At 57.0% G+C, this 12728-nt stretch overlaps 1 protein-coding gene across 1 annotated transcript; it reads left to right on the forward strand.

The window, feature by feature from the left end:
* Nucleotides 1-29: 29 nt before the first annotated feature.
* On the forward strand, nucleotides 30-6953 carry PKLR (pyruvate kinase L/R). The gene is given in 15 exon segments (XM_075070988.1): nucleotides 30-776; nucleotides 1452-1607; nucleotides 1948-2040; nucleotides 2043-2126; nucleotides 2540-2631; nucleotides 3079-3210; nucleotides 3563-3749; nucleotides 4013-4283; nucleotides 4877-5027; nucleotides 5288-5440; nucleotides 5695-5797; nucleotides 5800-5860; nucleotides 6419-6600; nucleotides 6846-6904; nucleotides 6906-6953. Coding segments are annotated over 14 exon segments (1623 nt in total). The 5' UTR covers nucleotides 30-776; nucleotides 1452-1600.
* The last annotated feature ends 5775 nt before the right edge of the window (nucleotides 6954-12728 follow it).

Below are 12728 nucleotides of genomic sequence, written 5' to 3' on the forward strand. Positions count from 1 at the left end.
GGGGAGGGGGTGGGGGCTGAGAGGGGGGCTGAGGGGAGGGGTTTGGGTGTGATGAGGAAGGGGATTGGGTCTGATGACCGTAAGGAATTTGACCTTTGAGCATGGCAGGGATTGGCAGCCTGTCTATACTAGGACTGAGATTCTGGGCTGCACCTCCAGTAGGCACAGCCCGGGGGTGGTGAAGGGCTAAAGTGTCTGTAAGGGATTCTGAGCTGCTCCAGAGGCTGAAGAGGCTCCCAGCCCCTAGGGAGTGCCAGACTCTTGTAAGCCCCTATAATCCTTCTCCTCTTCAGGCCTGATTGTCCAAAGGGAGCAGCAGTCGCCTGCCTGGACAGGAAGCCAAAGCAAGAGTGTTGTGGCCCTCCCCTGGGAGCAGGAGCAGGCAGATGGGAGAACCAGTTGACACTTGCCCAGAGGGGGAATTGGGACCATGGGGCTCTTAGGAGAAATACCAGCATCGGGGGAGAGATGTGTGGTGCATGGGGCAGGGATTGGGGCTGGGAGTTGCTATAACTGAGACATCCCAGCATTAGGCTGAGCCAATAAATGGGGTTTGGGTTAACAGCTCAGGAAGAGGATGCCCCCAGCTGCCCAGGCGGGAGTGGGACAGCGCCTGGGCCAGGGAGCAGCAGGGAAGGGAGCAAGGAGGGGCTGAGAATGGGCGGCTCAGGAGGGGCTGGCAGAGAGTAAGGAAATGGCTTCCACTTCCTTGTTTTTCACTTGGGCGTCGCCACAGAGCCACTGAGAAGGAAACGCAGCACCAAAACCTGAGTGAGGTGAGTGGCTCCCAGTTCACTGCAGGCAGCTCACCCCCTCCTGTGCAGACTGCAGTCTTTATCCTGGCAGGGGCCTCACGCTTGCATCTCTCCTCCTGGGGATGGTCCTTGGAGCTGGGGCCTGACTATCCCGCAGTATAACTCCACTGACTTCCCCAGGGCTATTCCCAGTCACCCCAAGCCTACCCCTCCTTCTCTAGGGTGGGGGGCATGTCTATGGGTCCTGAGGAGTGTGTGTGATGTTATAATGCCACAGGAGCATTAGTAATAACAGTGGCTGAGATGGAAATGCCAGGCCTTACCTGTCACCCCACAGCTGAGGACTGACCATGGGCCCTTTGTACTATCCCAGCTGGGGCAGACTCCCATTGTTCTCACTGAGACTGGAATGGGTGCAGCCTTTCTGTCCACACAGACTCCAGCTCTGCATCTTTCTGTCCTTGTGTGGCCACAGATGGAGAGGAAGGTGCAGTAGGCAGATATTTGGGTGCCTAATGACAGGTTTGAGGATTTGGGTGGGAGTATGTGGCACTCACAGCTCAGGCCTCAAGGTCTGTATATTATCAGACTGACAGCAGCCCAAGCCCCTGTTCTATAGGGGTGTGCAGCTTGTATGGTATCCCAGGTGGTGCTGCCATCTCCTGGGATGGGTAATGGCCTCTCCTGTGCTGTCAGTCAGCTGCAGGGTCAGCCTGGATCTGGTGAGTTGAACTGTTCATGTGACCTTTGGGCTGGGAGTGTCCATCCCAGAGACACATGTGACTGGAGGCTTGGAGCCAGAAGCTGGTGGCCAAGAGAGCCCCTGGGGATTCTGGATCCACACCATGGAAGGTGAGTCTGGGCCCTGCTCAGCTGCTCCTTCACTGAGTCCTGGGAAGCAATCATCCAGGGGCTCCATTTAACAAGGTGTTAATTACCCTGGGGACACGGGCCAGTCTCTGCAGTGAGTTCTAGCACTCAGGGAGCAGCAATGCTGTGAGCTCTCTGATCATGAGACACAGTAGTGATCACAGGGCACTTGTCAGGTGCCTCGATAAGCTGTGCCACTTCCTGCCTGCCTCATCTGCGTGAGAGAGACCCAGCCAAGCAGCCTGATAGTGCCTGGGTTGAGGGCCCCTGGCAAAGCGCCCCTGGCAGGGTCCTAACACAGGAGTTGTCCCTGTGTCAGCAGGTGCTGAGTTGAGGCTGCTGGACAACATGGCCCAGCTCACCCAGGAACTTGGCATGGCCTTCTTCCAGAGGCACCAGCAGACAGCGGCCATGGCAACACCTTCCTGAAGCATCTCTGTTTGCTGGACATCGACTCTGAGCCCATCACCACCCGCAATACTGGCATCATCTGCACCATAGGTACCCACCCCCTCCTCCACATGGATTGCTGCAGCTAAACCTTGGGAGGACTCACAGCAGCAGCGGGGGTGCTGGTTCCTCTGAGGCAGCATTTCTCAACCTTTTCGATACCAGGGGCTAGCTTGCTGCCCTCTTAAACTGGGTTAGGGAGATGTCAGGGACCAGTGCCGGTCCTCAGGCTGGTCATAGAGAACCATGGCTCTAAGGGACGCTGGGTTTGGATAAGAGTGTGAGGGACCCATCTAGGGCGAGCAAGGAGCACAGGTGAGCTCCTGGGGTACAAGAACAAGATGTGAGGGACCTGCTGGGGAGGGGAGTCCATGAAGTGAGTTTGGAGGCACCTCCTGGGGAGGGGGTGGGGTGGGAGGCAGCTGCCCATCAGCAGTACTCGCCTGAGCCCCATGCTGTTGCAAGTCCTGCCTCCCGCTGTGTGGAGATGCTGAGGGAGATGATTAAGGCTGGGATGAACATCGCACGCCTCAGCTTCTCGCATGGTTCACATGAGGTACAGGAAGAGGGACATCACACCATGAACCCCCAATCTCTCAGGATAGTGGCGGGATCTTTGTACTGCACAGTTGGGGAATATCCTGCCTACTGGAGACTGCTGGGGAGCAATCCTGCCCTGTGATTGGCTGACAGTCCTGTCTGCTGAGGCTGGAACAAGGAAGATTCCTCATGCTGGGGCCCTGGGGGAGGGAGCTGCAGTGGGAAATGATTCCTGCAGACTTGGAGGCAGACCCAGGATGGGGCCCACCCTGGGGATAGAGTCCCAGAGGCAGAGCACAGAGACCCTGGCGAGAGGGGAAGGGCAGGGCAAGGCAGGGTCCCAGGATGGGTAAGGATTGTGACAAAGGTGCAGAGCCCCAGGGTGGGGCAGGGTCCCTGGGGACAAGGCACAGGGCCTTTGAATGGTGCCTGCCCTAAAGACCCAGCCCTTCTTTTCCAACAGTATCATGCCGGATCCATTGAAAATATCCGGGAGGCAACTGAGAGCTTCGCCTCCAACCCACTTTTCAACTGCCCTGTGGCCATCGCCTTGGACACCAAGGGGCCGGAAATCCGCATGGGGCTGGTGAAAGTGGTGAGTATGGCAAGATCAGCAGCAAAAAGGTGGGGTCTGCCCAGCTCTGCTGCTTAAAGTGTCATTGGAGGGGTCAGTGAGCTGGGCATGAGGGCAGTGGGTGTTGCAGGGGAGTAAGTGTGTGTGCGGGGTGTCTGCCCAGCTGTGCTGTAGAGAGAGTCATTGGAAGGGTCAGTGAGCTGGGCATGGGACAGTGGGTGCTGGGTGTGGGGGAGCATTGTCAGAAGGCTTGGGAAGGTGACTGTGGAGGGCTGGGGCATCGCGGACTGGGCTGCAGTGAGCAGAGCTCATCTGGTTGGATCAGGGCAGGCCACGCTGTGATGGAGCCCCAATCCCATCCATGCTGCTGCAGGGTGAGAACATGGAGGTGGAGCTAGTGAAGGGTTCCCGGGTGACGGTCACCACTGACGATGCCTTCAAGGAGTGCTGCGACCAGGCCACCATCTGGGTGGATTACAAAAATCTCCCCAACATTGTCAAGGTCGGTGGGAAGATCTTTGTGGATGATGGGCTCATCTCCCTGCTGGTCAAGGAAATCATACGTCCCCCCACACTCTGTGGACCTCTGTACTAGCTCCCAGCCCACACTCCTAGAGTGTCTGCACTGCTCCTTGTTGCCCCCCATGTCTGTGCTGGCCCCCCCGTATAAGTCACCTGTCCCCTTTCCATGTGATTCCCTCACCCTTGCCCCCTCTGTGCCCCTTGCTGCACCCTTGAGGTTCCATGCTGCCCCCTCTGTACCTCATGCTACTCCCTTGGTCAGGGTGTCTCAGCCTTACCCTGCCACTCTCTCCCTGGCCAGGTGCTGACAGCTGCATAAAAGAGGTGGAAAATGGGGGGATGCTGTGCAGCCGCAAGGGGGTCAACCTGCCAGGGGTAGAGGTTGACCTCCCAGCTGTGTCAGAGTGGGACATCCATGACCTGCACTTTGGGCTGAAGCATGGCATGGACATAATCTTTGCCTTCTTCATCTGCAAAGCTGCAGATGTAGCCGCCATCCAGGATGTGCTGGGTGAACACGGCCGCGCTATCAAGATCATCAGCAAGATTGAGAACCACGAGGGTGTCAGAAAGTAACTTTCTTGTCTTCCCATCTGCCCTACCTAGTACTCACCCTCCCAGTGTTCATCTGCCCCCCGTCCATCTGTTCCTATGTCCCACAGCACTTGGCCACTCCATGTCCATCTCTCAGTCCCGCTGCATCCATCCATTCCTGTGCCCCAGTGAGCCCATCTCTGCCCTGCGTCCGTCTGTCCCTCTGCCCCACTGATCACCCTCAGCTACACACTGCACTGAGTGATCTGCCCCGTTGTCTGCGTATCTCTGCGTTCCCAGTACCTGGAATCCATCTGCCTCCCACCCATCCCCTACAGGTGAGTTGCACACAGCTGGGTGCAGTCCCAGGAATTGGTCACTCCGGAACACTGCCCTATCTGTCCATCTGTAAAATCGGCCGTGGGAAAGAGAAACTCCTACCTGTGCCTTCCTCTTGCCCAGAGCTCCTGACTCTCCTTCCTGCACACTAACCACTAGACTCACTGGTTCTGTTAACATGCTGTGCAGCAGTGCAGTATCCCCTGTGAGCTGGCTGGAGTGGTGGACACCAGGGCCAGGTTTCTTCTGCGCCCTGCCCATAGCACTGAGCCTGGCTCTGTCCTGGCTGCAGGGTCGATGAGATCCTGGAAGCCAGTGATGGGATAATGGTGGCTCGTGGGGACCTGGGCATCGAAATCCCAGCAGAGAAAGTCTTCCTGGCTCAGAAGATGATGATTGGCCGCTGCAACCGTGCCGGGAAGCCTGTGATATGTGCTACGCAGGTGAGTGTGGTCCCCTGAGTAGCATGAGCTGACCTGGACAGACCCAATCTCTCTGTGCCCAGATGGGGACTCCAGATCCTGCCCCACCAGATCTGGGGCACTAGGCAAAACCCCCAACCCTTATATCTGCCTGGGAACCCTGGGGACAGGGCCCCACCTGGAAATGCTGGGTGAAGTGCTGATGTGGCGCTAGCAATAAGTATCAGGTCACATCATCGTGTGAAACATGTCCTTGATATCTCCCTCCCTTTCCCCCACAGATGCTGTAGAGCATGATCAAGAAGTCCCGTCCCACTCGGGCAGAGAGCAGTGACGTAGCCAATGCTGTGCTGGATGGAGCTGACTGCATCATGTTGTCAGGAGAAACAGCCAAGGGGACCTACCCCGTGGAAGCTGTGCGCATGCAGCCTGCGGTGCGTACCCTGGAGAGACATAACAGCGCTTCAGCCTGGCCTCTCCCAGCAGGAGGTGCTATGGAGAGCAGAGTGGGGGTGCTGTCTGTGGGAGGAGCTTTCTCTTCCATCAAGGGGCAGTGGGGTGGGAGTGTGGCTTTGGTGGGAGCTGCCAGCTCATGGATCAGTCTCCTGCAGCAGGGCATGCTGTAGGGAGGGTGGGGTGTGTTGGCTGTAGTGAGCTCATTCTCCAGCTGCTTGGTTTCTCTCTGCAGATTGCCAGGGAGGCTGAGGCCACCATCTATAACCAGCAGCTGTTTGAGGAGTTGCGTAAGGTGACCCATCTGAGCCAGGACCCCACTGAGGTGACAGCCATTGGGGTGTGGAGGCGTCCTTCAAGTGCTGCGCTGTGGCCATTATTGTGCTGACCACTTCGGGCAGGTAAGAGGTGAAGGGCTGGGGCTCCTGGGATGGGGGCTGTGCTCTTGGAGAGAGTGTGGAGCCAGGCTTGTGTGTGGAAGCTGTACCCTTCAGGGTGCCCAGGGGAGGGGGCAGCACAGAGGAGGAGACCAGTGGGTTGGAACCTTCCCCATGGAACAATGTGTATCACTAACCCCTGGCCTGTTTAGCACTCTTTCTGCAGGGAGTTTGCAGCACTTCCAGATCTCACAGACCTCAGTGGAGACAGGGCTATCCCCAGTGCATGGATGGGAAACTGAAGCACAGAAAGGGGAAAGGACTTGAGGTCCTTATAAGTGATAGCCGTGGATAGACTCCAGGAGTCCTGACTCCTAGTCCTCTTGCATCCCTTACCACTAAGCCCCTCCCCGCCCCCCAGGCTCAGGAGGGAACCCAGGAGTCCCGATTCCCAGACCCCTGCTTTAACCACTAGACTGCACTCCCAATCCGAAATCCAGTCCGGACACCAGGCTGAATCCAAGGAATGAATATGGGAATTGGAGCTAGTTTACTCCTTTTACCCTCCCACCTTTCTCACAGGTCTGCACAGCTGCTCTCCCGCTACCAGCCTCGTGCCCTTATCATTGCCGTGACACGGAATGAGCAGGTGGCACGCCAGGCACACCTGTGCTGGGGCGTCTTCCCTGTTCTTTATCGGGGGGCACAGCAGAAGGTGTGGGCAGATGATGTGGATCGCAGAGTGCAATTCAGCATAGAGATGGGTAAATGTGACCCTTCCCACAACACCTGCCTGGCTCAGCCAGCTCTTCTCTACCCCATGCCTGGCACGGTCTTCCCCACTCAGTGCCTAGTCCCAACCACTCCACCCAGCCCCCAGCAGTCCCCTCCCCATGCCATCTGTCTGGCCCAGCCAGCTCTCCATCCCCCTGCTGCTCCATGGGGACCCTGCCAGGGCCACCTTGCCCGCCGCTGCTCCTGCCTGACCTTTCCCCAGCCTGCCATCCAGGGAGAGTGCGTGGATTCCTGCGCTCCAATGATGTCGTGATTATCGTGACAGGCTGGAGAACCTGGCACCGGCTACACCAACATCATGCAGGTGGTGAAGGTGCCGTGAAAAGCTGCTGGAAGCATCTGCCCCAGCCCCTCTCTCCCATCTCCCACACTGGGAGCTCCCTGCTTCACTCCATGCTGTGGCCCTGTCTGTACCACACAGCTTCCAGGCTTCAGCCTATAAACATTCCTACCCAAGACTGTTTCCTTGGCATTACTGAACCGGCCACCCAGGGTCTCTGTGGATACATCACCAACATCACCACAGGGACTGCCCCAGACGCAGAGGGAAATGGGGGAGGAAGGTCCCAGACTCCTCAACCTCCCCGCCCACCCACACCCCTATGTCCTCCCAGCCAGGATTCTGCCGCTGCCCCAGGGAGGTCAAGCCAGGAGCTGTTATGGTCCCTGGCCCCCTTGGCAGCATGGGGGACCCTGGGTCGGGGGGAAGGTGGCAGCTAGGGTGAGGATGATGAACACAAAGGCATGGGAGCGGGTAGGGTGTTGGGACTGGGGCCAGAAGCACGGGGCAGAGACAATTAGAACTCAGTCACACAGTGGGGTGCTGGATGGGTGGCACCCTCGGAGAGGTCGCCAGGGCAGTACAGAGCACTGTCAAGGGCAGGGGAATGCCCATCCTGTGCTTCACCAGCTGAGGAGCTCCTGCCCCAGGGTTGGAGTTGCCCTGGGCTGAGACCTCAGGCCTACATCTCCCCAGCTCTGACTCTGGGGAAGTTACCAGAACTAGCTCCTTCCTTCCATAGCTGCTAGAGGGAGCCTGTCCCAGCAGCTGGGTCAGGCTCCGGATCATTGGTGCTGCCAGGGCCCTGCAGCATGTTCAGGTGCCTGCCCTTGGGGGCTTCCTATGGGGCCAGGATCCTGCTGGGGTGTGGGGAGGGGGCTAATGCTGGGGCAGGGGCAGAGGAAGTAAAGATGCTCCACTGGCCCTGCTTCCAAGCAGCCAGAAACCTGCCCTTTTCTCAGGACCTCCCTCTGCTGCAGGTTCCCCAGGGCCAGCTCTAGCTTAGGGGATGGGGGTGGGGCTGATGCTGGAGGTTTTCCCCTCTCAGGGAGCAGCTGGACTGGTGCTGTAGCCCCGCTCTTCCCTCCCCCAGGTCACTCACCCCATGCATTTCTGCTCGGGCCCCTGTGCTGATTGGCAGTTTCCCTGTTATCTGCCATGAGCCATTAATCTCCAACTAAACTCACTTTAATCAATCTCTCCCCAACTCCCTGTAATCCCTTTCACCAACTGCTGCTGCTCCCAGAGGCAGTGCAACCCTAAAGCTAAATCCCACCAATCCCGCTTCTCCATGGCCATAGCAGTGCTGAAGGCTAATGGCCATGGAAGGTGCCTGGCTCCCAAGGGGCAAGCTAATGGGACAGAGTCTCTGCTAATCAGTGCAAAACCAGCCTCCTTGGGGCTGCATATAACACCCCCCAGGACCAGGCTCTGGGAGAGCATTGCAGGAGGGGGAACTGGGCTGCTTGCTCCTCTGGGATACAGGGATACAGGCCAAGTTGCGCCACTCTCTTCTCTGAACTGGGGCAGGGCCTGCCCCTGGAGCTGCTCTCTCTTCACAGCCACAGGGCAGGCCAGGGGCTGTGATTAGCCTGAGCGTTCTCTGTGGTACCTGACCCTGGCACCCAGGCAAATGGAACTGGGGAGCTGGTGGGTAAATCTGAGCTCTCCCAGCACCCAGGCCATATGGGCAGAAATGACATTTCCAAGCAAATGCTCTTTTCCCTTCCTGCAGCCTCAGTGCATGTGAGAAAACAGCCTGGACAGGGCCCTGCTGGGCTGGGCCCCAAGGACCTGCACTCACAAAGCTGATCGGTGTGGGAGGGGGGCAGTGTAATTTCCCACCTTCTTAGGGGACCCAAAGGGTTAACTGTGATGTGGTTACTCATAGTCATCTCCTGAGAGGAGCCCCCTCTGGAAGGGGCAAAGCCCAGGAGAACAGGCTTGCCCCAGGGGCCAGGTTAGGTAGAACCTGTTCCAATTGCTATACAATGGCCCAGGCCCAGGGCTCCCAGCAGATATCCCCTGCACCCCCCCTTTCCTTGGGCGCATGGGCGAGGGAGCAGAAGGGCCCTGGTGTAAGGTGTGTGGCTGAGCTTCATGCCCGTGAGAGCCAGGGCCGCACATGCACTTTACTCCAGAGGGATTCCCAGCCCCTCTCCCTGGTGGCTGTCAGCACCACTGACCATCAGCCAGACAAACAGCTGGTAGGCTGCACGGCCACAGCTAGCCTTCCTAAATGCGGCCCCTGGGATGCAGGCAGCCTAAGGCCCAGAGTCAGCATAATCTGAAATAATCAAATCAACAAGAAACCTGCTCATCAGGGCTGAGCGCCTCCTGTGTCATGGAGCCTAATTTCTGCATGAGAAGTTGTTGCTTGTGCCTCCAGTGAGCAAATGTCCTGGGGACGGACAGACAGACAGACATGGGCACCTGCTGCGCAGCCCCCCCTTCCCCATTGCCCCCCCGGGGGGGCAGGTAGACAGACACTGCTGTGCCTCAGGGACAGTACTGGGCGTCCCAGCTGAGTATGGCCAGGGGCCAGCTCACTGTGTCGGGGGCCTAACCGGGGACTGCCAGCACACTGCTGCAGGGAAGCTTGCAGCACTGGCAGTCAGCTGAGCACTCCTTTGGGGTCATGCCCTCTGCTTTGCCCCATCTTGGCCTGGCTAGAGAGCTGCTGTAAGGCCATGTATCAGAGGGGTAGCTGTGTTAGTCTGGAGCTGTAAAAGCAGCAAAGAATCCTGTGGCACCTTATAAACTAACAGACCTTTTGGAGCATGAGCTTTCATGGGTGAATACCCACTTCGTCAGATGTATGTAAGGCTGCAGCAGCTGCCTGTGGTTGGTGTCAGAGCTATGCCCCAGGGCAGGGCCGGGGGGACTTGCTTTGGGCCTGCTCTGAGGGGATGGTTTCGTCTGGGTGTAGCACACACCACAGAGGGTTCTGCTCCCTGTAGAAATGTTCATTGGCTACAGGGGCGCTTGGATCCCCAGCATCAGTTGATTGTGCCCTGTGTGACCTTGATTTAATCGACTTAATGCCTAAAGTCCAAGCTGCAATCAGGCAAGATCAACCTCCCGCAAGTTAATAAATGGAAGAAAAACTCATTAAACATTAATCCCAAAATAAAGCGGGGGGGGGGGNCTAATGCAGCTATATAAAGGCCATGTGGAGAGTTAATGCGGATGCCTCTGTCCCAAAGTAATAGGGAGGAATTTCACCTCTCTCTAGCTCCTTCCCTCCACTGCCATCTCCTAGGGGGGGGTCCCTGCTGCTGCCATGCAGCCAGACTTTGCTTCCTGTTGGGGAGTAGGGGTGGCGGTACAATGCAGCCACACCCTCCTCTTGGCTCCTGAGATGGAAGCAGGGGCCAAGGGCAAACTGTAGACTCCGTACTCTATCCTTGTTTTTAAATTCCACGACAGACTTGGCCCACTCAAGCCACCCCCTCCCCCAGCTCCCTCTGTTCAGCTAACATTGGCCACTTCCTCTCTCTGCAGGGAGAGCCTTCTCTGCAGTGCCTCTTGTCTAGAACTGTGCTGGCCCATCAAGCCTTCAATGAAATCCCAGGGAGAGCCCAGCCTCTGCCTCCAGCTCTCTCGGTCTCTCATTTTGGCTTTGCCTGCCCTTTGCTGCACAGCTTCCTGGCTCCAATGAGGGCTTGGGGGATACAGTTCCCCCCCCCCCCCCCATGTGCCATCCCCTCCCAGTAGCTAGATTTGGATTTGCATGGGCCATTGGTCTAGGGAAGCAGCATTGTCCTATTTCATTGCAGTCTCTGGACGAGCCCAGGCCCCATTACAATTTCATCAGGGCTGAAGGGCTTTGAGAATTACTCTTAACTGTCCCAGAGAGCAAGGCAGACCCTGAACTGCCAGCACCAAGGTGCTTGCCCAGCATCACCTGAGCAAAGGGCACAAGGGGCTGCCTTCTCTCTGGGTTGGTGTCACTAATAGGCACCATGGCCAAAGAAGCCACTGGCAGGAGGACATCTAGAGCTGTGACTGCTGGAGAGCAGGGGCTAGGGGCTTCTCTAACCCCAGCAGTAGGTGATGGGGTGGGCAGCATTTCATTGGGTGCAGCTGCTTTATTGACAGAGGTGCAGTTAGCTGCCAACTTGGAGTCGCTCTTTATTATTTAAATCTGTTATGTACGACGACTAAAAATTAAAAAACGCTTTTAAAGTCTCTGCAATATGAAAACTACAAGCTCTGTACATAGACTGCTGTGAGTGCAAGTGAAGGATCATGGTCTTTGGTGACTAGACTCGCACACACACACGCACGCGCAGGGTGCTTCTACTGTGGCCTCTCCCCAGCCCTGATTCCCCCGTTGCTAATATGGATAGGAGTGACAGCCTCTCCCTAGGGCAGGAGCTATGTCCTGCTGCATCTAATGCCCCCCCACCTCCTTGGGGTGACACAGACAGACACAGCTGCCACATTTGTAACCCTGCTTAGAACAAGGCTGGGCAGCACAGTGGTACTGTGCTGGGGTTACCCAGAGCACCGTGAACACTGGCGCTCTCAGCAGCAGGGCTGCCCGGGGTTAGCAATGACAGGGAACCTGCAGGGGAAGAGTCGCAGGGCGCCACAGCCACACAGAGGATGGTTTCCTCTCTGGAAAGATCAGAAAGGTTCCAGATGCTGTGGAAAGAGGGCCACGGCTCTGCGGTTGCCACCTGGGCCAGCCCACACCTTGGCACTCTTCCTCTCAATGGAATCCTACAATTGTTACAAATGTCTCTACATTATGTAGTGTAAACAATAAGATCCTGGAATGTTTGAATCTAAGTGACCTGACTGCAGGCCCCTTCCAGAGGAGCTGCTGGGACAGACACACGGGGCCAAGTGGAAGGGGGGAGAGGCAGGGACAGAGAGAAAGGACACTCAAGTCCATGAGAAGGCAGTGCTGAATACTCCCTCCAATACAGGCATTAAAGTGATTCCCACTGGACTGAACTCTGCCAAGGGCTGAGCTCCCGCTCCTTGTCCTGCAGTGAAGACTCTGGTCCCAACATCCCAAAATACGAATAAAGAGAAGAACTGAACAACTTACCTTTAAGAAGTATTGTACGGACAGAACCCCTAGTCCAACACTGTGCCTAGCTACGGCTGGGCCTATTGCGTCTAGCACAGGTACCTACAGGGCTGAGCTCCATATTGTTGACAGTCAGTGCTCCCAGAGCGGGGACTACAAGATACGATTTTCCTGACTGGTAGTGGAAAGAAGCTATACAGCACAGCGGAGTTGTGGGGGGGGGGGGCACTACTCTAACCCGAATCAGTAACACTTTTGGACCCAAAAGCAACACCGTAAGCAGAATTCAGCTGCTTAGCAGAGCCACGACTCGCACACACATTGCTAACTACTGGTTCCTGGAGAGGGGCAGCTCGGGCTGAGCCAGGAGACTCCCCGAAAATCCCAACCCTTCTGTACAGGGTCGCAGAATCCTCCCCCTGGGGAGGCTACAAGTGCAGGAAGCAACATTGCTTCAAGCTGAGATCCAGGCAATGATTGGGGCGTGATTGACAAGCTTGGGGTGGGGGGACGTGAGCATCTCCTCTGCAATCTCCCTGGAGTCACTTTAATGCTGACAAAGAGCATCTTGGACTGACTTAAAGAAACTGGGGGTGGGTCTTTAGAAAGACTTGACTATGGACGGGGTGGGGACCAACCCTTCCTGACACCCAACTCCCTGGGACAATGCTGCTCACTCAGACTAACCCCAGGCAACGGGCACCAGCCTGCGAGGTAAGAGGAGAGAGACCCTGTGGCCCAGCTCTCAAAGACCCTCCGGGGGTGCAAGAGCT

The sequence above is a fragment of the Chelonoidis abingdonii genome, chromosome 11, assembly GCF_003597395.2.
Source record: "Chelonoidis abingdonii isolate Lonesome George chromosome 11, CheloAbing_2.0, whole genome shotgun sequence".
NCBI lineage: Eukaryota > Metazoa > Chordata > Testudines > Testudinidae > Chelonoidis > Chelonoidis abingdonii.